This window comes from Tiliqua scincoides, chromosome 2, assembly GCF_035046505.1.
Source record: "Tiliqua scincoides isolate rTilSci1 chromosome 2, rTilSci1.hap2, whole genome shotgun sequence".
Lineage (NCBI taxonomy): Eukaryota > Metazoa > Chordata > Lepidosauria > Squamata > Scincidae > Tiliqua > Tiliqua scincoides.
Window position 1 is genome coordinate 227,280,874 of NC_089822.1, and position 22,438 is coordinate 227,303,311.

The 22,438-nt window shown below is 43.7% G+C and overlaps 1 protein-coding gene and 1 pseudogene across 1 annotated transcript in view; both read left to right on the plus strand.

The window, feature by feature from the left end:
• The window catches only part of PLXND1 (plexin D1), a 187,940-nt gene that overhangs the window by 106,989 nt on the left and 58,513 nt on the right, over nucleotides 1–22,438 (plus strand). Inside the window, exons 15-19 of the mRNA XM_066612970.1 lie at nucleotides 4,454–4,593; nucleotides 6,399–6,566; nucleotides 10,946–11,036; nucleotides 13,692–13,961; nucleotides 15,055–15,204. Coding sequence (XP_066469067.1) covers nucleotides 4,454–4,593; nucleotides 6,399–6,566; nucleotides 10,946–11,036; nucleotides 13,692–13,961; nucleotides 15,055–15,204 — 819 coding nt within the window. The remainder of the gene's footprint in view (nucleotides 1–4,453; nucleotides 4,594–6,398; nucleotides 6,567–10,945; nucleotides 11,037–13,691; nucleotides 13,962–15,054; nucleotides 15,205–22,438) is intronic.
• LOC136638944 (protein snail homolog Sna-like) lies at nucleotides 1,432–2,213 on the plus strand (annotated as a pseudogene).

The window sequence follows — 22,438 nt, forward strand, 5'->3', positions numbered from 1 at the left end:
GCTCATATAGTGAAAAATACACATATGTTTCTAAAGTTGTTCTTCTTGAGAGCTAGAAACTTGCTATGCTTTTTCCAGTGAAATCTGAAATCTATTAAATAAAAGACTCATTTGTTTGTTCCCATTTAACCTTGGATCAGATTCAGTGAAGCTCTGGAACCATTAGCTACTGGTTTTGGAACCACATTTTCTCTAAAAAATATTCAAGTGGGGCAAATTTGAATGACACATTTCTTAATTACTTCATTTTCCAGCTGAAGCAAATTACATGGATCTTCATAGGGTGAAATCCCTCTAACAATTTGGGTCTCAGTACTAATCCTGGTGCTGACTGTTTGACACAATGTCAATATTTGGCTTTATTTGCAATCTCCTTTTGAGGAAGAAATCAAGACTGGAATTATTTTAGTTGACAAAGATATTCATTGAAGTGTCATGTTATAAATCAACAAAGTGGAGATTTGCTTAAGTTTTACCCGTTTAAGACTACAGAGATTAAACTGTAATAAGTATCCATGGAAAACGAAGAAGGCAGCCATTTGGGGGGGGGGGAGGCTGTATACTTTATTTTTGACATGTTTCCTGTCTCAACATTTTCTCAAGGGATAACATTTTACAAAATGGAAATTTACAAAAATAAAATTGCTACACGAAACATCAGAAGTCAACATCCATATTATCTATATCTAATCTCATCCAACAAGTCATATCCATGGTTGCATGCTTATCAAAAATATCTTTCTATCATTGAATAGAAACATTAATATAATCCAAGAAAAAGTACAGTTATAAATTCACTTGTGCTCGCTCGCGTGAGATCTCTCTCTCTCTCGGGGACAAACAGCCCAATCCTAACTAACGTTCTGTTAGTTAGTAGCACTGAAACAGCCTTTTATGTATCCAGTATGGGAAGAGAGGCTGCTAGAGGTCTTCTCAAGGGGACCTTTGACCCCTTCCCCCAGGGTAAGCCCAGCAACCACAATGGGTCTACTCAGGCTTGCACCAGGAAAATTGCTGGCACCAGTCCAAGCAGTCCTGTGTTGGAAAATTAGGCCCGGGAAAGGGATATGGTGTTAGTTCCTGCCAACATTCCCATTCCCCTTCTGGGCCTGATGTATCTGGTCCCCACCATCTGGAAGAATCTTAACTGCTCCGTCGGGTGCTCTGCTTGAATCTGGCACCGGCAGGCCAGCAAAGTCCTTGGCACTGGTGCATCTGTGATGTTGCAATGTGCTTTCTAGCATATTTACAACAGTGTGTGTTCTCATTCTGCCGGCGCTAGGCCAGTTAGGATTGCTCTATGGGCATAATATGAAAAATCCATGAAGGAATTTCTCACATTTCTCACAAGCCCGGGTCGCTTGGAGAGCGCAGCGCCCGGATGCCCCAGCAGAGCCCCGCTGCAGCGCCCGCGGACAAGCTCCAGCCACGATGCCGTGGTCCTTCCTGGTGAAGAAGCACTTCTCGGCCAGGAAGAAGCCCAACTACAGCGAACTGGAGAGCCAGACTGTGATTGTCTCCCCATTTCTGTATGAGAAGTACCCCCTGTCTATCATCCCTCAGCCAGAAGTCCTGAGCCCCAGCTCTTACTACCCTCCACTAGTATGGGACACAGGGCTGCTCTCCAATTTCTTTACCTCGAGCTGGAATACAAGAAAAGTGTCGCTTCTCCACCCAGCCCTGAGTCCAAGCCTCTGGACCTGACCTCCCTGTCCAGTGAAGAAGAGGATGGTAAGACGACCTCTGACCCACCCAGCCCAGCTTCTTCGGCCACCCAGGCAGAGAAATTCCACTGCGGCCAATGCAACAAGTCGTATTCAACCTTTGCAGGCCTTTCCAAGCACAGTCAATTGCATTGTGACTCCCAGACCCTGAAATCTTTCAGCTGTAAATACTGTGAGAAGGAATACATGAGCCGGGAAGCACTCAAGATGCACATCCGAAGCCATACCCTGCCTTGCGTGTGTAAAATCTGCGGCAAATCTTTCTCCAGGCCTTGGCTCCTGCAGGGCCACATCAGAACACACACTGGAGAAAAACTTTTTTCCTGCACACATTGCAACAGGGCCTTTGCTGATTGCTTGAACCTCCGTGCTCACCTGCAGACCCATTCTGATGTCAAGAAGTAACAATGCAAAACCTGTTCCAGGACTTTCTCCCGGATGTCACTTCTCCACGAACATGAAGAGACAGGCTGCACTGGAACACGTTGAGAGCCACCCCTTCAAAAGAAATTCCCTGTACTCCATGAAATTACATGTATTGTAACTAGTTTCTGTAGGAAGATAGTTTTCCATTGGGCTGCCAGGACAGTGTATCAGACTGTTATTTCCAGCTACTGCAAGCCTTAAAACAAGACACAAACACACTTTTCTTCTTTTTTAATCCTTGAGGCAGTCTTTGAAGCCTGGGCTATGTCAGATGCAAGGGAGGGCACCAGGATGCAGGTCTCTTGTTATCTGGTGTGCTCCCTGGGGCATTTGGTGGGCCTCTGTGAGATACAGGAAGCTGGACTAGATGGGCCTATGGCCTGATCCAGTGGGGGTGTTCTTATGTTCTTATATCTTTAGAATTTCATTTTCATTTTACCTTTATTGGCATATAAACAAACAAAAAAGTAGCAATAAATAATACAAAAAGGTTACATAAGCATTACGCCCATTTTAACATTGATTGGAGGTCAGAAGGTCTAAAGGACAGAATTTTTATGCTTGACATATTCATTGTCATGAATTAGTATTACAAAACCGGACCTACCTTAGTTTATACCGACTGATTAAATGGAGGGAGAGATCTGCAGTGCTGTATTGCCAGTTTTATAAAAATTGCTAATTGGGTAGTATGCAATTCGTCAGTTCCATTCAGCAAATATTGTAGAATGAATTTATCAGGACATTTTGTAAATTTTGAGACAATCGGGTCTAGGTGGAATAAACGAATATCATTATATAAATTGCAGTACAATAATATGTGGGTCAGGCACTCTGCTGGCTTGCTGTTACATGGGCAAAGCCGTGCTTCATACGGGACTGAACTGAATCTTCCAATTAAAACGCTAGAGGGGAGCATGTTACACCTCACTATGCTGAGGGCATGTCACTCCTGTGGGTTCTTCAGGAAAGAAAGATAGCTAGGCATTCCCAGTACAGTTGGTAGTAAACCAGTATATAAGAGGAAACAGGTTTTTCGTGCTGCATCATGTAATGTTTGTTGCTCAATGTCTAGTAGTCTTTCTTTGAGGAGTTTTAGAATTTAACAGCAGCAGTTGGAGGTGGGGGAGGGTTTAAGGAAATGAGGGAGAATTTAAAAGTAGCAGTTGAAATTGGGGGGATTTATGGAGGTGGGGAGAGGTTGGGGGAGGATTTAACCCCTTTCCCTGCTCATTTAAATTTTCCCAGTTTAAATCACTCCCTACCTCAAAAGTTGCTGCTTCCCCAATGGGGGTTGGGAGTGGAAGGCATATTGTACCAGTATATTTTTCAGCATGATGGAACAAGTACCTTCATAGAGTGAGATTTAAATTGGGGACCTGTGTGCCTGGAAAAGTTTTAAACCCCACCTTGTTCATTGCTGCAGCCCTTATCTCTCTATGCTCTGCCCCACAGCTGTTTATACCTTTAAAAAGAATTCGTCACAAATCTCCCTTGTTACCTTTTGTTTGGTTCTTAAAACTTCTTAATATGACATAAAGATAAAATGTGAAATAAAAAAATCACCTCTTTACAGAACTTAATATACAGCACAATGCAATGTGCATTTAAAAAGGCTCGAACAACATTCTGCGTTTTCCAGTACTTTTCTTTCAATAGTTCCCTTCAGAGTTACAATTGTTCCAGTTATTATACTTTTCAGGCCTTTTATGTTGCTGTCCAAGATCAAACCCAACTGAGAAAAGCAGCTGAATATGCTTCATAAAGACTCCCAAATAGAAACTAACACCTATGACATTCAGAAGCAACATGCTGTTTCAAAGTTACAAGAAAGCTTATCTCTGTTGTCTATCATAGACTTTTTTCTAGGGAGGATTTTATAATTTTAAGTCCAGTTTCATATCAGGATACAAATAAATGTACAGGGATCAAGGGGTTATACATGTCTCTTCATATTTTGAAAGTGGTACAGCGCAATCCTATGCATATCTACTCAGAAGCTTGCTGAGTTCAATCAGAGTTACTCCCTAGTATGTGTATATAGTATTACAGCCTTAACTTGCCTCATGTAGCTGGTTGTAAGTCCCACTAAAATCAGAGAGACGGTCTACCAAGTCACTATAGTTAAAATTGATTTCTTTGCAAAATCAACCACCTTATTCTCCTTCCAGCAAATTGCTGCAATACCTTTATATAGTATAAAAAATACATTTGTGATTTTTCTGTATTACTCCATTCTGATGTTATTACAGGCTGAGAAACTACTGTACATTTCACATTGGCTGCTTCTTTCATCTTCTTAGCTTCCAGTGGTAAAGTTTATTTCTCCGACTAGTGGACCTAAAGCTGGAGGAACCAAAGTAACCATCACAGGAGATAACCTTAGTGTGGGATCTGAGCTCCGGGTTTTGATTAATAGCACAAAAGAATGTAGAAGCCTCAGGTAAGTTTTGCCTCAGGATAAACAATGATCCTGAAGTCTTATTTAGAGATTGTACTTTGTATGTGGGTACAACATAAGCATAAGAAGAGCCCTGCCTCTAGGAGCACACAAGACACCTGTATCCTGGTTCCACTCCCTTGCATCTAGCATTCAGAGATAGGTTACCTATAAAACTTGGAGATTGTATACAATCATCATGACTTGTAACCTGTAACGAACTTCTCCTCTATAAATTTGTCCAATCCTCTTTTAAAAACATCTAGGCCAGCTCTGTGCCATTGTCCAAAGTCTTCACCAAGAAAATATAAATTATGTGATGTAACTAAATTGTGCCAGTTAAGGATGTTCAGAGTAATGAGTACGATAAGAAAGGGAAAATGTGAAGAATAGGGCTAATAGCACAAGAATTAGAGGTTATGAGTCTTGTACACAGCTTTCTGAAAGCTGGATTCAAACCGGTGTTCCCCAATATATCAGTTTGCTATGTTGCCATACAGTTTTGCTGTTGGTTTTGTGATTTTCTCTTTGACCATCATGTTTTATTATCTTGTTGAGGACAAAAAAAGTTCTGCTTCAAGGACTCTGAACAAAATTTAGCAATTCTTTCAAGTTATCTTTGAAATATTATTTGGTATTTGCAGAGCTTTCAGATGACCACAATACAGGTGGGGCCTTGGTATCCGCAAGGGATCCGTTCTCAGACCCTCCCAGTTACCAAAAACTGCAGATATTGAAATCTGTGGTTTTGGCCCTGTTAAAGCCTCCAAAGGTGACCAGAGTTGCAGTCAACTCTAGTCAACTCCAGAGGGCTATCCGAAGCCTACAGAGGCTGCACACATGGCCTCTGCAGGCTTCAGAAAGGCAAAAAAAAAAAAATGCAATTTCCAGTTTCTGGAGGGAAACCAGAAGTGACGCTTTTAATGCCATACAAGACATTGGGAAGCCCTGGAGGACTTTCCCTCCAGAAACCCAAAGTAGCGGGGTTTTTTGAACCTTTTTGACGATTCTGAAGTCTGCAGAGGCCATGGGTGGATGCGCACAGCCTCTTCGGGCTTCAGAAGCGACTGAAGCACTGCTCTGGTCGGCCTCAGTGGTTTCAGGTGGGGCCAAGTCTAGCTCAACATGGGTCCCTGGGAACTGCCTTGAGCCAGATCCACAGATAAATAGGCTCCACCAGTAATTTGTTCAAAGGTGTTCCATGGGAAATAGAGTTTTCCATTATTATTGCTCATAATCATTGGTAGACTTATCCTTTATACTTTAGCTGTGTCCTCTTTTACAGTCATCTAAGGGTCAAATGTAGGGAAGCCAATGGGAGCTTCCCTTCCAAGGCATATGGCAACTGCTGTAGTTAGGAATCCACGTTGGGACTACAATGGAAGCAAAGGGCTAATGCCCTTGTCATCTCTCCCCCCCTCCCCCATTGTGATCCTGATCTGTTGGAAGAGGCAATTTAGTTGCCGTTTAGTTAAGAAAAAAAAATCAGCATTAAGCATGTACTTGTAGAAGTGACATTAAGTAAGTGACATTCAGCACTGTATGAAGAAATAGTTCCTTTTCTCTGTCTTGAACCGTATCTTGAACCTTTTCACTCTTATAGAAGGGAGAGAAAATATCTCCCTACTCCCTTCACAGTATTCATTATTGTGTAGATGTCTTGTGTAGCAGCTCATACCTCTATCTGTAAATCTGCAAATGAATAGCATGCAGGGTCTTTATTGGAGTAGCATGATTATATATACAGTTATGGATTATATTTTATGCCTCTGTTATAATTAACAGTTTGCTGTGGCTTTTTTTTCTAGTCGCACTGACACTGCCATCATTTGTACTATGCCAGATGTAGAGTTTACTACCAGTGTGCACGTCTGTGTCCAGTTTGAGAACAAATCTTGCATTGGCAATAACAGCCACTTCAAATATGAGAAAAATCCAAGTATAACAGATATCAATCCCAAAAGGAGTCAGATCAGGTAAGATATTCCTTTCTGTGTTAGCAAATGTAGATTTCTTTCTAAGCCACCTTGGGTTCCTTCGGGGAAGAAGGTGGGATATAAATGCAGTAAATAAATAAATACATTTTTAATAATAATAATAATAAACTTTATTTTTATCCCGCCCTTCTCCCCAAAGGGAGCCAGGGCGGCTTACAACATATTACAAAAAACAAATTAAAACATAATTTAACAGATAAAAACATATTAAAAACACATTAAGAGAGACCATAAAAACAGTAATCAGATAAAAGTCAGAATAAAAAGAGCATAAAACAGCAGTTCAAGGAGGAATCACACCTGTAAAAAACTAAAAAATGTATAAAAGATGTTATAAAAGCCATAGAGTCAGAAGGCTCGTGTAAACAACAAGGTCTTCAGGCCTCGCCGAAAGGTCTCGAGGGAGGGAGCCATTCTCAAGTCAAGGGGAAGGGAGTTCCATAACATTGGTGCCACTACTGAGAAGGCCCTATTTCTTGCCGCCGCCCCACATACCTCTTTAGGCGGCAGCACATGTAAAAAGGCCTTCTCTGATGACTTGAGAGGACGAGCCGGATTGTACGGGAGTAGGCGATCTCTAAGATATCCTGGCCCAGAGCAGTATAGGGCTTTAAAGGTCAAGACCAGCACCTTGAAGTGGGCCCGGAAACGAATGGGCAGCCAATGTAGCCCCCGGAGAAGCGGACTGACAGAGTCAAACCACCTAGCTCCAGTGACCACACGGGCTGCCGCATTCTGCACTAATTGCAGTTTCCGAACTGTCTTCAGGGGCAGCCCCAGATAAAGCGCGTTACAATAATCTAACCTCGATGTCACCGTAGCATGGATCACCGTGGCCAGGTCTGCACGATCCACGTACGGCCGCAGCTGGCACACCAGCCGAAGCTGCGCGAAGGCCCCCCTAGCCACAGCCACCACCTGGGAGTCCAGGAGCAGCTGCGAGTCCAGGTGGACCCCCAAGCTGGGGACCTGCTCCTTCAGAGGGAGTGCAACCCCATTCAGAGCAAGCCAATAATCCTTTTTTCTTTAAAAAAAGAAATGTTAGCAGGATTAATAGGTTTGAGTTAGCAGGAGTGGTCCCACAAGGAATAATGGCAGAGAGTAATCTAGATTAGGGCTGGTATATTCAGAGATTGCATACTGCCTCAAAGCTGGAATGATGAAACAGGCCAGTTATTCCATAAAAATAGAAAGTGTTCATGAGTCAGGCAGAACACCTGTTCACTGTAAATCTAGATTCAGCTAGTATGACTAAAATCCAGCCTAATAATGGGAAAATAATGCAAATGTTATGTGCTTGGGAGGATGTAAAAATTCAGATCAGAGTCCACATAAGAATTGTACTAGCTCTACTTGCTCATGAAGAAGATGCAGTTGGCAATTTTTATTCAAAAGAACCTGCAAGACCAACACATTTCATTTAAAAAATATGTTGCTTTTGATATCATTTTTCCTTGAAGCCCTTGGGGCTCCTGTTCTTTTTTGAATTTCTTTGTGAAATCACTTCTTGCTAATACACTCTTGAAGTGTCTGACAATGCAACACGAACAAAGAAATCTAAGAAATCGGCAGGTATGCCTCCAGCCCAAGTTGCTCAGGAAGCACATATCGCCACCAAGGCAAAGTACCTTGATCTTATGCAATGCTCACGGCAGAAATTGAGTCTTACGATCACAACAGCCAGAACCAAATTACAATATGTAGGCAAAACCTTGGTAAGTGAGCAGTGGTAACGCATCCAGTTTTCAGTGCTAGATGTGAAGTTCTGTTGCAGCTACGGTGAAGGACGCATTGTGACCGCTACAGCTTAAGCCAAGCAGAAAAATTCAGACTTGAACTTGAAATAAGCATCACTCCTATAGTGTGGTACAGAAATGGCACTATTGTCAGGTGACCAAGGAAGGCTATGAATTACTCAGAAATTTTGACTGCCTGATTCCATATGAGCACCTCATAATTCCTTCCATTTTGCTATCATAGGTTTGCTTCTACTCATTGTAGTACTACACTTTTGTTCATCAGATGGCTAATTGGAACTAACGTGATTTTTCCACAATGATCAAATATAATCCAAAATTAAATTTTGTCAAGGAAACCATGTGCCCCGAACAGTTACACTGATGTGGCATGAGCTTCAGAGAGCCTATGAATACGCATCTCTGCAGCACACTGAGACTGTAGAGAGACCTTAAATGGCATATGAAGGTTCTGTTTATAAGAGCCCTGTACATGAACACTCTAGTTTTGAGTCTCTTTTGGAGGCAAATCTCTATCTTCCTGAACTCCCTGATGAGCCACCTGATGCTGCAATATAATTAGAGCAAGTTGAACATGAAATGGTTGAAGTAATGAAAGGCCACATGCAGGGTAAAATCTGGATGTAGTTTCTGGTAACCAATGGAGACAAGCCACTTCTCTCCTTCCCTTGGCACCAGTGACATGTATAGCCATCTCATTATTTTCTTTAATTGATTTCACATTGATAGTGCTACATTTAGCATTCCTCAGGCAGCTTGTCTAAGAAAAAAACCCTGCCTAAATCTTTCACTGTTTAGTAACAAGTATATGAAAGTTCCCGGATGCGTGTCAGTAGTAACTGCTTGGTATTCTTATTTTATAGTAAAGATGAAATATGCACAGCATGTCTCCATTTATGCTTGGTGTGTATATTCGGCTTCATATAATGTTCTAGCTATGCACATTTAAAATATATGTACATAAAACCATAACATGCATAGAACAAATTTGTGCTTTACACTACATGTGTAAAGTAGTACTGGTAGTACAGTGGAGAATTAGGAGCCCAATTATTTGAGGGCTGAGCACTGGCTCGGGCTGTCCAATTGACCAAGGCTCTCCATCACATACATGCTGAGGAGCACAATCCTAACTTGCGCTTGAACAGGCAGGCGGCTGGACCTGCACTCTTTCCAGTGCAAGTTTGGGGCTGGCTGAGGCTCGGCCTGGGGCAAGGGGAAAAATTTCCCTTTATCCAGGTTGGAGCTGCAGTGGCTTCAAAGGGTTTACTCAGATCTTCACCACCTAAAGAGGTGGCACAGATTCAAACAGAACGGAGGAGTCAGGAGCTGCTCTGCGCCACCCGGGAACGGGGCTAGGATCCAACATAACTGCTGGATCCTGGCCCTGCCTCCCGTTCCCCACCTGCCGTCCACAATCCCCACACCCCGAAATGCCTCCTCCCTGCCTCTTTCCTGCCCTCCCCAGATCCCCCCCCCAGACCCCTGTGCTGACCAAGCTTGGCTGGCATGGACTTACCTTTCCTCACTGCCACAGAGGCTGGATCTGGCCTCAGCAGGCCAGCACACCTCCGTGCACTGCCACGGCTTACTCCCATGGAGGTGCAAGCATGCTTTATGGGACATTTGCGACCCTTCCAGGCCAGCACAAGAGACTTGCGCCGACCCAACAAGCACTTCGGACTGTGCTCAGGTAAACATGCATTTACCATTGGCTAATATGTGAATAGCCCTTATTCAGTAGCATTTCAGTGACCAACTTTCTGGGACATAGGTTACCTTTCACTGGGAGGGGGGGTGCACATGTAGTCATGCCAAGCTTTATATTTTTGTAGTGTACAATGTAAGTGCATGACCTGCATACCCAAAGTAACTGAGTTCAGTAGATTCAAGCACAATCCTAATCCGCACTGGAACAAGTAGGCCAACTAACCTGCCCCATATCCAGTGTGGGGCTGCCACACAACTTGGAGTAAGGGCAATTAATTCCCCTTGCCCCGTGTCACACAGCAGCTACCCCAACGAGGCTACTCAGATCTGTGTCACCGAAATTGATGGCACAGATCCGAGCAGCTTGGGCCAAAGTTCCGGATCCTGGTACTACCCTCCTCCCAGGACCAGTCTGCCCACTGAACCACCTGCTGCCTTTCCTCCTCCTACCCCAGGATGTCCCTGTTCCACCCTCCCCAAACCCCTGCACCAGCCTAGGGAGGCTGGCACGTACACACCTTCCAGTAGGCTCAGATGCCAAGTATGGCCTCCACAGGCTGGTACATCCTTGCCACCAGCCCAACCAACTCACAAGTCATCGCAGACATGCCTTAACGGCACATTTGTGACTGTACAAGAGATATGCAACAGTCCAGAGAGTGCTCAGGATTGCGCTCTCAATCTTTGTCATCTCCAGTTACTTGGAAAGGACCTCTCCATCTAAGGGCCCTGAGAGCTGTTGCCAGTGATGAACAGTACTGGGCTAGATGGAACCACATAACACATTCAGTTCAAGGCAGTGTCTTTTTACTGTTGATACATCTTGTATATTTTATGAGTAACTGATGCACCATTCCTCATCTGATTATTTACCTTTCTATTTTTTCAAAGTGGAGGCAGAATTATCACTGTGGAAGGAAATGGATTTTTGATGGCTCAGAATGTGTCCATGGTAGTACACACTATTGGGAAAGAACAAACGGTAAGTTTTTATCAGTGTAGCATAGTATAGGAATTTAATTAACAAAGGCATAAAGTTAAATGGGAATAAAAGACAAAATTGAGAATATATATTTTGCATAGTAACTGAAAATATTGAGTGAATATTAAAGCTAGTAGTATTCAGATTTTAGTAGCTGCAACATCTCCTGATACCATACTAAGCAAGTCTTCAGTGCAGTTTTTTCTATCCATTCAATACTATTATATGTATATCAACCCTGCTTTGTCTAACCCAGGGGTCGGCAACCTGCGGCTCTAGAGCCGCATGTGGCTCTTTCAGCTGTTTGCTGCGGCTCCTCCCGGTGAAAGTGGCAAAGGGAGGCAACACAGGGAGGCACCAGGCAAAGGGAGGCACCTGTGTTGGGAGGGCAGGCTGCTTCCCTCCGCCCCCCTGAGCTCACTGCCCTCCTCTCCCTTCACCCCCACCTGCCCCGCATTGGTTTCCCTTTTCAATTTTGCCGGCTCTGCAGGCTTAAGCTCCCTGTTTTTCCCTTCCCCAACTCTCCAGCAGGATGCCCTTGCAGCCCGACTTTCCCTGAGCAGGTCCCCACTCAGTCCAAGGAGAGGCTTTTCCTCCACAGCTGAGGAGACATCCTGTGCGTCTACTCAGTAGTAAGCCCCATTACATCGGATGAAGCTTACTCCCAGGAAAGGGTGCCTGGGATGGCAGCCTTGGAGCCTGCTCCTATGCATGTCTACTCAGTTGTAAGCCCAATTACAGCAGATGAAGCTTACTCCCAGGAAAGGGTGCCTGGGATGGCAGCCTTGGAGCCTGCTCAAGGCCAAGCACAAGGACGGGTGAGTGGGAGCCCGTGCCCAGCAGGTCTGTTCGAGAGCAAGCCCCGAGGTAGTCCCTGGGCTACTCCCAGGAAGGTGTGGAGGGCTGTAGCCTCAGCCCCCTCCTGTGCAGGTCTACTCACAAGTAAGCTGTAGTCAGTGGGGCTTCCTCCCAGGAAGGTGCGGAGGGCTGTAGCCTCAGCCTCCTCCTGGGCAGGTCTACTCACAAGTAGTCAGTGAGGCTTCCTCCCAGGAAAGTGTGGAGAGGACTGCAACCTGAGAGCTCCAACCAACTTGTCTGCTCAGAAGTCCCATTGTAGTCAATGGGGCTTACTCCCAGGATAGTGTGGAGAGGGTTGCAGCCTGAGTGAGGGAGGGCAGGCAGGCAGGCAGGGCAGAAGCTGGCCTGTGGCTGCCCCCCCCCTCTGGCTTCTTCTCTTCCCCACCTCTGGAGTCTGTGTCCTTTCTTCCTTCCAGCAGGGTGCATCTGGAAGGTGGGGGGAATTCTTTAGTATCCATGTACTCCCTCTCTTGAGACTTTTCGGGGAGGCCTGAAGACCTTGCGGTTTAACCAAGCCTTCTGACGTCATGGCCTTTTTAACATCTTTTATACATCTTTTAGTTGCTTTTTTACAAGCCTGATTCCTCTAAGAACTGCTGTTTTATGCTCTTTTATTCTGACTTTTATCTGACTACTGTTTTTATGGGTTTTGCTAATGTGTTTTTAATATGTTTTTATCTGTTTGTGAAATTATGTTTTTAATATGTTTTATATGTTGTTAGCCACCCTGGGTCCCTTTGGGGAGAAGAGCGGGATAGAAATAAAGTTTTATTATTATTATTATTATTATTATTATTATTATTATGTAAGATAAGCAGGTGTCATAACCGCCATATGTATTGGAATCCTGGAAGATCTGGTGAGGAGGTAGATGTGGTGTCAGCAGTGGCCCCTTTAAGGGTAAGGCCTGGGCATCCAGCAGAGTGTGCTGCACAGCTGCAGCCACTTGAAGGCAATAGGGCCCTCAGGGATATAAGGAGCATCTGAGGCAGGAAGGGGGGTGTGGGTTGGAGAAGGAGTGCAGGTTGGAGGGGAGACTGACTTGCCTTATTGACTTCGACCTGGATACTCTGACTGATTTGACTGACTTACTTTGGAATCTGACCTTGGACTGTGTCTTGGCTTATTGACTTTGGACTCTACCCTGGATACTCTGACTGACTTTGTGACTAATGGACTGCTGGAGACACTGGAGTTTGGTGTGTGGCTGCTGTGCCCAAGACCTGCTGAGGACCAAGGGTCTGCTGTAGTGGCAGGAGGCTGCTGGCAGGAGAGAGGACCTCTGCAGGTTGAACAGGCGAGCTACCCTGGAGGTGGGGTCCAGCAGGAGTGCAGGGCAGAACCAGGGTCATTTGTTGGAGGAAAGAAGGGGAGCTAATTTGCTTAAAGTGGGCATAATTCTCCAGGCAGAGAATGGCCTTGGAATCAGGCAAAACACCATAGAGGACCAGGTGTCTGAAAACACAGGACAAGAATGTATGACAAAACTAACTAAAAGCTACAAGAGGGGGCTATACATTATAAAAATGGGACCTATAAGAGCATAAAGGTAAAAAAAAAAAAAAAAACTATATATTCAGTGTTATCTTCATTTTAGATGTCAAAAGGGTTTTGTGGCTCCCGAGGTTTTTTTTGCTCCGGAAAATGGGTCCAAATGGCTCTTCGAGTGTTTAAGGTTGCCGACCCCTGGTCTAACCCAATATTCAAATCATTGCTCGTCTTTTGCAGCCTTCATTTACGAGTTGATGTGGTTTGAGTTTATCTGTATTTTATGTGGATGCTTTCTCCTTCTTTCAGAACTGTAAAGTTCACACCGACACTGTGATTACCTGCCCCTCTCCAGCTGCCTCCAACCTCACTGTGGGGAGCAAGCCAGCACCAGTGGACTTCTATATCAATGGGCACCTGTATACTGATGACAGCCCATATTCCTTTGAACACTCTCCTGAGACCATACATATTAGCAAATTTCATCTGGAATACTTCACAGATCCTCAGTTTTTCACTGCCAAGAAGGAGAAGTGGATCAAACACCATCCTGGAGAGCCCTTGACATTGGTTATACATGTAATTGCGCAGTATATATGAAGTACAGTGACACCTTTGCTGTGGGATAAATTATCTCTTTGTTGAGCAGTTTTTAGTGGATACTACGAACCAGTTAGTAGGCTAATGGCCCAATCCTCTCCTGGACCAACTTGCAGGATGCAGAATCACTGATTCAGCCTCTGCTGCATCCTACAGGCTGGCTGGAGACTAGGCTGGCCAAGAGAGATAAATAATAAAAATGTGTATTTATGTCCACCACTACTCCCTGGCCCCTTATGACCCTATTCAGATCTACAATAGTTCTTTTGCTTGCGTAGATCTGTTAGGGCGAAGGGGATATGTCAGGCCTGGGACTGGGTTCTGGATCCCACGGACACCACTGCTACCCCCAATCCACCCACAGCCTGATCCACACCACAGCATGACTGGTCTGCATGGCACCACTGCTATTGTGTGGCCTCCTAGCTTTTGCATTGGCGGCTGCACTGAGCGAATGATCAGAGAAGCAGCTTTAATGGCGGACCTTGCAGTACACTGATGGATCTCAGTATCCACCAGTGTATCATGCAGATAGGATTGGACCCTGAGTGAGTGAGGATAATAAACCATGATAAATTATTTATTAGGGGCATAGGTCAGTTGTGAGAAATTGCAATACTGTTTGAAACTCCCTATGTGTAACTGAGAATGGCTTTGAATGTGTTTGAACACTAGGTGTGGATGCTGTCCATGCTTATAGCATGACTGGCAGCATGCTGTTAAGCCCTCTTCCCTCCTCCTATGCATTTGGTAGGTCCAGTTCCATCCCCACTACTCTTGCAGTGTTTGTATGTACAAATAAATGCTGTCCTCTGGGAAAGATCCTCCCATGACTATGAATTCTAGACAAGCATCCCTAATCATGGGAAGGATCTTTTCCTGTGTACCGTAGTTATGCAGACAAATACGGTAAATGAAGAGGGCAGGACTACAAAATACTTTGCTACCAGAGGTGGACCTTGCCAACGCAATTCCCAGACATGCTGTACATGTGGTGTTTTCAAGAAGCCCAGTATTGGAAAACTAACATTTATTTGATTACATGTGTTCTTGTTTTGTTTTATCTAATTAGAAAGAGCCTGACAATCTTGGCCTGGAAAGCAATGAGTATGAGATCAAAATTGGCCTGCTATCCTGTGAGATTCAAATTGTTTCAGACAAAGTCATTCATTGCTCAGTCAATGAATCTCTGAGCACCTCAGAAAGACAGCTCCCTGTTACGGTAAGTGACTGCAGCCTGATGCTGTTTACCAGTATTTAATCTACCTTCTTGCCTAAATGGACTTGTGTGGCGTTCATGGAATTGGACTTCCATCACAGTGTTTAGGCAATCCAAACAATTCCTGACCATCTTCACTTTCATTTTTTTAAAAAAACAATGGTGGAGGGTAGCTAGTATCAAATAATTGAAGGTAGTGTTTGCTGAAAGATGTAAGAGAAAATTTATGAGGAGACGCAAGAGGAGCTTCCAGTGGGGTGGACTTCTTCATTGTTCTGACTTCAGTGTCCTTCCTTACAGGTCCCACATCAATATCAGTAAGTCCCATTCCCCTTTATTGTTATACTGTTTTTTAGTTAGGATGAAGTATTCTAACAACCCAGTTCTGTGGTCCCCCTCCCACAGCATGTAGCCACGCAAAACAGGCTGCACTGCATGATGTGGTGGGGTGGGATCTGGAGGGTTGGGAGAGGAGGAAAAGTATTTTCCCTGACCTCCTTATAAGCCTCCCAATTGCCACTGGCTCTCCTTGGTCCTGCAGCAGCTTTTTAGATGACGCAAGCCCAGAGAGAGAAAGTGGGTGGGCATGTCTGGAGGGGAGGAAGGGGATAACATCTGACACAAGTCGCACGTACAAGGTGCCATCTCATCCCATCTCCAACACACCTCCTGTCCTCTCCCATCCACTCCCACTTGCTCTGTTCCTCTCCTGCTGCCAACTCACCATCATCAGCAGGCACTCCTTTGTCTGTCATCACATGCTGGGCCTCTGCGACCTCTCTAGTAGTGGTCTGTAAGCACATGGCTACACGTACTTCTGGATCACATTCTGCTATTACAACATTAGTTGTGAAGCTGCCCATTGATAGGTATGGGCCATAAGCTGAATAAGGTGTTGCCATTTATGCTGAGGTTGATTGCAGTTTGTCTCCAGTCAATCAAATATGATTGATTTATTGGATCAAATAGTGTTTGTTTTGTTTCTGTAAATTACATAATTATTTAGTTTGCATGCAACAAATCCACATATTTTCACTTTACAGGTAGCAGAATATTTTTTTTCTGAATTGCAATAAACAAGTGTCCCTATATTTAATCATTTAATAATGTAGCAACAAATCTTAAGGGCTAGACCAGGGGTGCTCAATAGGTGGATCGCGATCTACCGGTAGATCGAGGCAAAATGAGTAGATCGCGGAGCCCTGTCAGTTTCGTCTAGTGACTAGACGAAACTGACATATTTAGCTGACACTAAACTGACACTGAAACTGACACTTTAGCTGCTCTTCAGGCATGCAGCAACGAAACTGACTAGACTCCAGCAGGGGCTCCATACATTAAAGGGGGTGTCTGTCAAACGCTTCCTTCCCCCCTGGTAGATCTCCAGGCCTTGCTGGGTTTCAAAGTAGCTCTCGAGCCAAAAAAGTGTGAGCACCCCTGGGCTAGACTATACTTTTTGAATACTACATGTACTGTCCCTCTAAATATGTTTGTTAAAAATAGCACACTGGGTGGGGCAGCAATTGGAGTGAAACCATAGGTAGGTTTTTAACACATGTTTTAATATATGGGGTTTTTTTATACATGTCCCCGCTATGGTTCTGACCTGGATTGTGCCTCCCCACCACTCTGTTTATGGCATTAAAACAAATGTCTTATTGAAAGCCAATGAAAATGTTGTTACTATTAGAAAGAAAGTGCAGAGCAGTGTGCTCCAGATTGGAACCTCTGCAGTGGCAAAATATTAAAGCCCCCAATTCCTACCTCCTTCCTCCCAGTGTTAAAAATAGAACAAAACCAAAGGTCAGTATATACATTACTGACAATATGTAGTTTGACCCTTAGAAGAAATTTTCGAGAATGTGAAGATGCATGTACAAACTGATAGGTGCTAAACGTCATCTTTTTCAGCGATAGGTATAATCATTGATGGGCTCTCAGCATCCTCTCCTGATTCTGTATTATGGCATGGCCATCATTAGGAAAGGAAGATAGTGGACAGGAGTCCAGATATTGTAGGCACCTGTGCTCAGGGATGATACAATGGGTCTGAAGGTCCCTAGTCTCATTGTGTTCGAGATCCTATGCTTTACTTTTTATCATAAGTGTGAATGCCGGCCACTCACCCATGTGGGATAAAACAAGAGTTCACTTGGGGACAACATTGTAGTGGAAGCAATTACTTGAGAAACCATAAGTGGGCTACAATTGGGAGCTCAAGTGTCCCCTTCATTCCAAATGTGTCCCTTGATGTGTTGCTTTACTTCTTGCACACAAGACTGAATGTCAACAATTCCTTTATGTGGGAGAAAGAAAAGGGGTGCATTCAATGTTAGCATTCAGGTTGTGGCTAAACCTGCCTCCTCCCTGCCTCTGGTGACCCATTGGCTGAGTTGAAAGGCATGTTTATTTTCCTCCCAACTGAGGTGAAACTCAAGTCCATTTATTTTATCTTAGATTTTGTTTCTCTGTCAACTTGGAGCATAATGGTAAAACATGACACAACCATGGGGAGAGTTAGATAGAGCAAAAAGGCAGGGATTGCCCTGCAGGCCAAAAGTAACTGAAACTCATTACCAGGCTGGTAGCATTATGCCCAATTAAGAAATAACTGCTTCTGCTTAGGATACATAAATTAAATAAAAATAAAATTGGATGAAGATTTGGCATGCTCCCAAATGGCAGTAAAACAGTGTTGAATTTCGGCTCTTGTCTATCACCTAATCCTTTCCTGCAAAAATGCTCTGTCTTCTTTCACCCTTGAATAATGAGCTTGGCAATTCTCAGTAGTTTATTGTGAGTTGGCATTGTTGTTATTGTTCTCAGCACAGGGAGTTACTTAGCTGCTGCTGTTAGCTGAGGGCTAAGTGGATGTTATGGGTAGTATTATAGCCAGAAAAGGGGTATACTGTACTGGAGTTGGGTAACATTGAGAAACTTCAATAAGAAATTTTAGTTTCTACATTTCGGAACAAGAGCTGGCTGCTCAGTGGGCTTTTCCCCAGCCCAGTGCTATTTTTCCTGTTCCTTGTCTAATGGAAATGGTTGTGCAGCCTTCAAAAGGGCAGCATCTCAGGTGTTGATCTCACACTCCACGAGATTTCACTGTGCAAGCTTTATTCAGTTGAATGGTTTTCCTTTGGGATTTTGAGTCTCCATTACTGGCTGCCCCCCCCCTTGAATATGCCACTAATTGTACTTCTTTCTTTGTAGTTTCTATGCTTGCTATGAGGCCTTTGGCTTCCTCAGAGTGAGTTTCAGCTTTAAAGCTGTTCACACTTTGAGACAGGCAGAGACCTTCTCTCCAAGGCCTGACAACCTATAGCTTTCTCTCCTTCCTCACCCCCAGATCCCAGTTGTTCCTTTTTCCAGTAAACGTGTTAATATTAAATTGGCAGGAATATGTGACTTTCAGGGAGAGAGAAGCAGCCTGGGGGGACTTAAGAAGCCTGTGGCCAAATATTCCCCAGAAGCAGAGCATTCCTTAAATGTGGATGGAAACTTCTACAAGCAGGAAAACCAATGCCTCTAACCCTGCTTCTGAGAGGAGGGTGATATTTTGTTGTTTGCAGACTTTATTGTATGACATTCCATTGCAAAAGCAAAATAAGCATAGGCAAAAATAGCATGACCCTGAATTTCCTGACCCATTGTTAGAAGAAACTATAAATGAGAAAATTCCATTTTTAATGGGAACTTTTAAAACAGATGGAAGAGGCTGTTTTTTTAAGCGAGTCATTTTGTGATTGTTTTAGAAACTGTTCAAGCAGTATGTTAAATATAATAACATATAAATTGCCTTGACTTGAAAAATGTGCTATTAGTTACATTTAAGCTACTTCCGCATTCTGTCAAATGTGTGACTCACAGATACCAGCCTATTGCAGTCCTCCAGATTCTTGATAAGCATGGCTGGTTTAACACTCCTGGTCAGCCACCATACATGGCTAGCATAGCTACTTGGGGCTGCAAGTCTTATTCCATACCACATAGATATATATATCAGTTTTTAGTCCTTAGAAGATGTTTCCTCACATAATTTCTTGCAACAACCATTATGCCCATCTTACTAGAAAGGATGCTTCTAGATTTACTGCCCTGACTAAATTGTAATGCCTCCCTTGAAAACAAAGCTGCCAAAGCCATGCAGTTTCTGATATCATTCAGTGCAGTGTCCCTACTCAGAATTAATCAGTGGCTTCCATATGTATCTAGTGCAAATGGCATATTATTACCTTCAAATGTCTTTAAGGGATTGCCCTAGTCTTCTGTCCTTCTGTCCAAAATGCTGTGATCCTTGCCTCAGGGCCTCAGGGAGGCAGTCACAGAGGCCTCCTCACCACAGGATGCAGTGCACAGCCCATTGGCATAGCTACACCAGCACTGGAAAATTGAATAGGATTGGGCCCTCAGTCATTTCTCTGTCTCTTGCTAAAATTCACTTCTTCCACTGTCAAATTAAATTGCATGATTCTTCAGATAGAGACTTCTGATTTTTGCTTGTGTTACCTGACCATGTACCTTTATGGTGCCAATAACTGCAGTAAAAATAATAACAAGTGCATTGGAGTATTGTCCAAAAGGTTAGTGTCTGAGTATGCACAGGTAATAATTTTTAAATACAAATCTAAGATTTTTGCATCTCACAGTTATGTCAAATAGGGCAACTTGGCAGGAATTTAAAAAAAACTAGAACATAAATTGAGATTAACTTTTCTACAATACAGCTTTCTTAGACAGCGCATGTGAAAAACTCAAGGTACTGCTTCTGCTGACTGATGCACTTCCACCACTCTTTTTATATACATTGGCATATCCTACCAAAGCCTTAAAGAGCCATGCATATACAGTCATGTGTTGCTTAGCAACAGGTATGCGGACCCGCACCCCTGTCGTGAAGTGAGGCTTGACACTATACGAAACCTCTGAAGGCGAGGGGAAGCTGTACTTCCCTCACCTCCAGAGGCTTTTCTGAGTTTTGCAGAGGCAGCGCATGTCTGTGTGCTGCCTCCTCAAGGCTCAGAATGCCTGGATCACATGAGAGATGCAATTTCCGGTTTCCTGTGGAAACCAGAAGTCACTTCTCTCACGCAATTTGGGCATTCTGAACGTTGCAGAGGCAGCACACAGACATGTGCTGCCTCTGCAAGACTCAGAAAAGCCTCTGGAGGTGACAGGAACAGAGCTTCCTTCAAATTCAGAGCCTTGGGGTGTGTGTGCAGGGACCAGCAGTGGTGTCACATATGCGGCCCATCACTGGTTGGAGCGTTGCAACATGATGCTCACCTGTATTTAGTTATATGTTAACCTTATCTAATTAAAAGTAAAGAAACTGTTTTTATTTGGAGCAAAAGTTGCTGTTCATGTTGTTCTGCTATACAAGTCAAATATCTGGAAAATGTGAATTATGTATTCATTTGTAAAAGAATTTTTTTGTTTTTTTTAAAAAGATAGAAGCACTGACAGATTCTGTTTTGAGATATGGCAGGGTTATGTTGCTAAACAACTTGTTAAAGCGCATGGGGAAATATCAAAATCAACCAAAATGTGACACCATTCCTTAAGGAAATAAATTCCATCTGACGAACGGTCCAGTAAAAGATTCTGTTAAATTAGATTACTAACAGCTAAATCATATCAATAGGTGTTGGACCCAGCATCCTGGAAAGTGATAGGAGGCATTCTGCTTTCAGATGACACAAGGAAATATGTTGAAGAACACTTCTTGCTTTAGATGTGGTTTTTCTTAAATTTCACCCTTTTCCTGCTTTGGGGAGGAGGGGTTAATATATTGATCATATCTAGTGGAGTTCCTTCCCATTCCTAGTAATCTCTTCTGCAGTTGCCTGTGTGCAGAATCCAGGAGTGAAGTCAGAATTTAGCTCGCAGCTGATTCTTGTTGCAAAAGAGACTCTCTTTCATTTCAGTTCCCTCTTTCCATTTCTTTGTACTATAGAAGTAAAACTCAGATTGAAGTTGCCACATCTTCTTAGTGATTGTAGGAGTGCTCCCTACTATGTCACAGACATTAACAAATCAAATTGCCTACCCTGAGCAAGTATTATGATATACATGTAGAAATAGAAACGGCTTGCCTGCACTCACTGTGGAGGAGGTCGGACACAGCGTCTTCATATCCTGTTCCTGTGCCTTAACCCCCAGAGCATCACAAAATCTTCAGCAGGTACATATTACTTCATTCCATTCTTGATCTTATTTTGGTTGGAGTTTTCTAGCATGTTTGGAATGAGCTGAGCAACAGTCTGTAGTTAATTGCTTGTTATACTCGCATTCAGGGGATTTGTAAAACTACACAGTGAATGAAAAAGAAACAGAATTGTGTGTTCAGTACTTTGTTAGAAAAATTGTGTACTGTGTACAGGAAGCTCTATATGTTGATTTGGACCTTGGGCTGTGGTTTTCAAACTCTCGTGGAGAGTTTGAGCCACTGTAAGTGCTTGCGGGGGCGGGGGGGAGGCAGCGGCACAATCCATCAGCTGACAATCATAGTTTCAGTCATCTCAAACATTATCTCTCCAGACACTTAGAAAGGCTTCAGTCCAAAGCAGCTACCCCTCCCTTCACTGGAACACAGCAGGAGGTGATCATCACTTTGCATTCTTTCAGGTGTCAGGGGAAAGAGAGGGGTTGCTTGCCTTGGAGTGAAGCTATTCTAAGTGCCTGGAGGGAGAGAGTGTTTGATTATCAGCTTTCCTCTCCTGCACTAACGAAGCTATTGTTAAATGACTTTTTCCTTTAATTGAAAGGGCCCTTCTCATCTTGTTGAGATAAAACCGTGGGTGAAAAATATGTGGATAATTAGATTATACCTGTAGAGGCCCAGGGGAGTAGAGAAGAGACCAAAAAAAAAGCTAGATGCATTAGATTTTGTTTGTTTGTCCTCCTCCATCCAAAAGCTGGGAGCTCTTATTTGCCTCAGGTTACACTAGGCCGAACAGGGATCCAGATAGGCCTAGCCTCAGCCTGCATGGAGGTTTCCCTGCTGAGCCAGCCCCATTCAGGGGATGTTTATTGGTAAGAACTCAAGCCTGTTTAAATTGTTTTTCCCCCCTCACCTGTTAAATAAACCTTTTTGCTTAAAACCTTTGCCTGTTCTGGAATCAGTGGATTTGTCAGCCTCCCCACTCTGCAGGTATTTCTGGCAGAGTGAGAGCATTTTAACAACCCTGCATAGCATTTTTGGGGACGGGTTTTGCCCAAGGAACTCCTCCGGGAA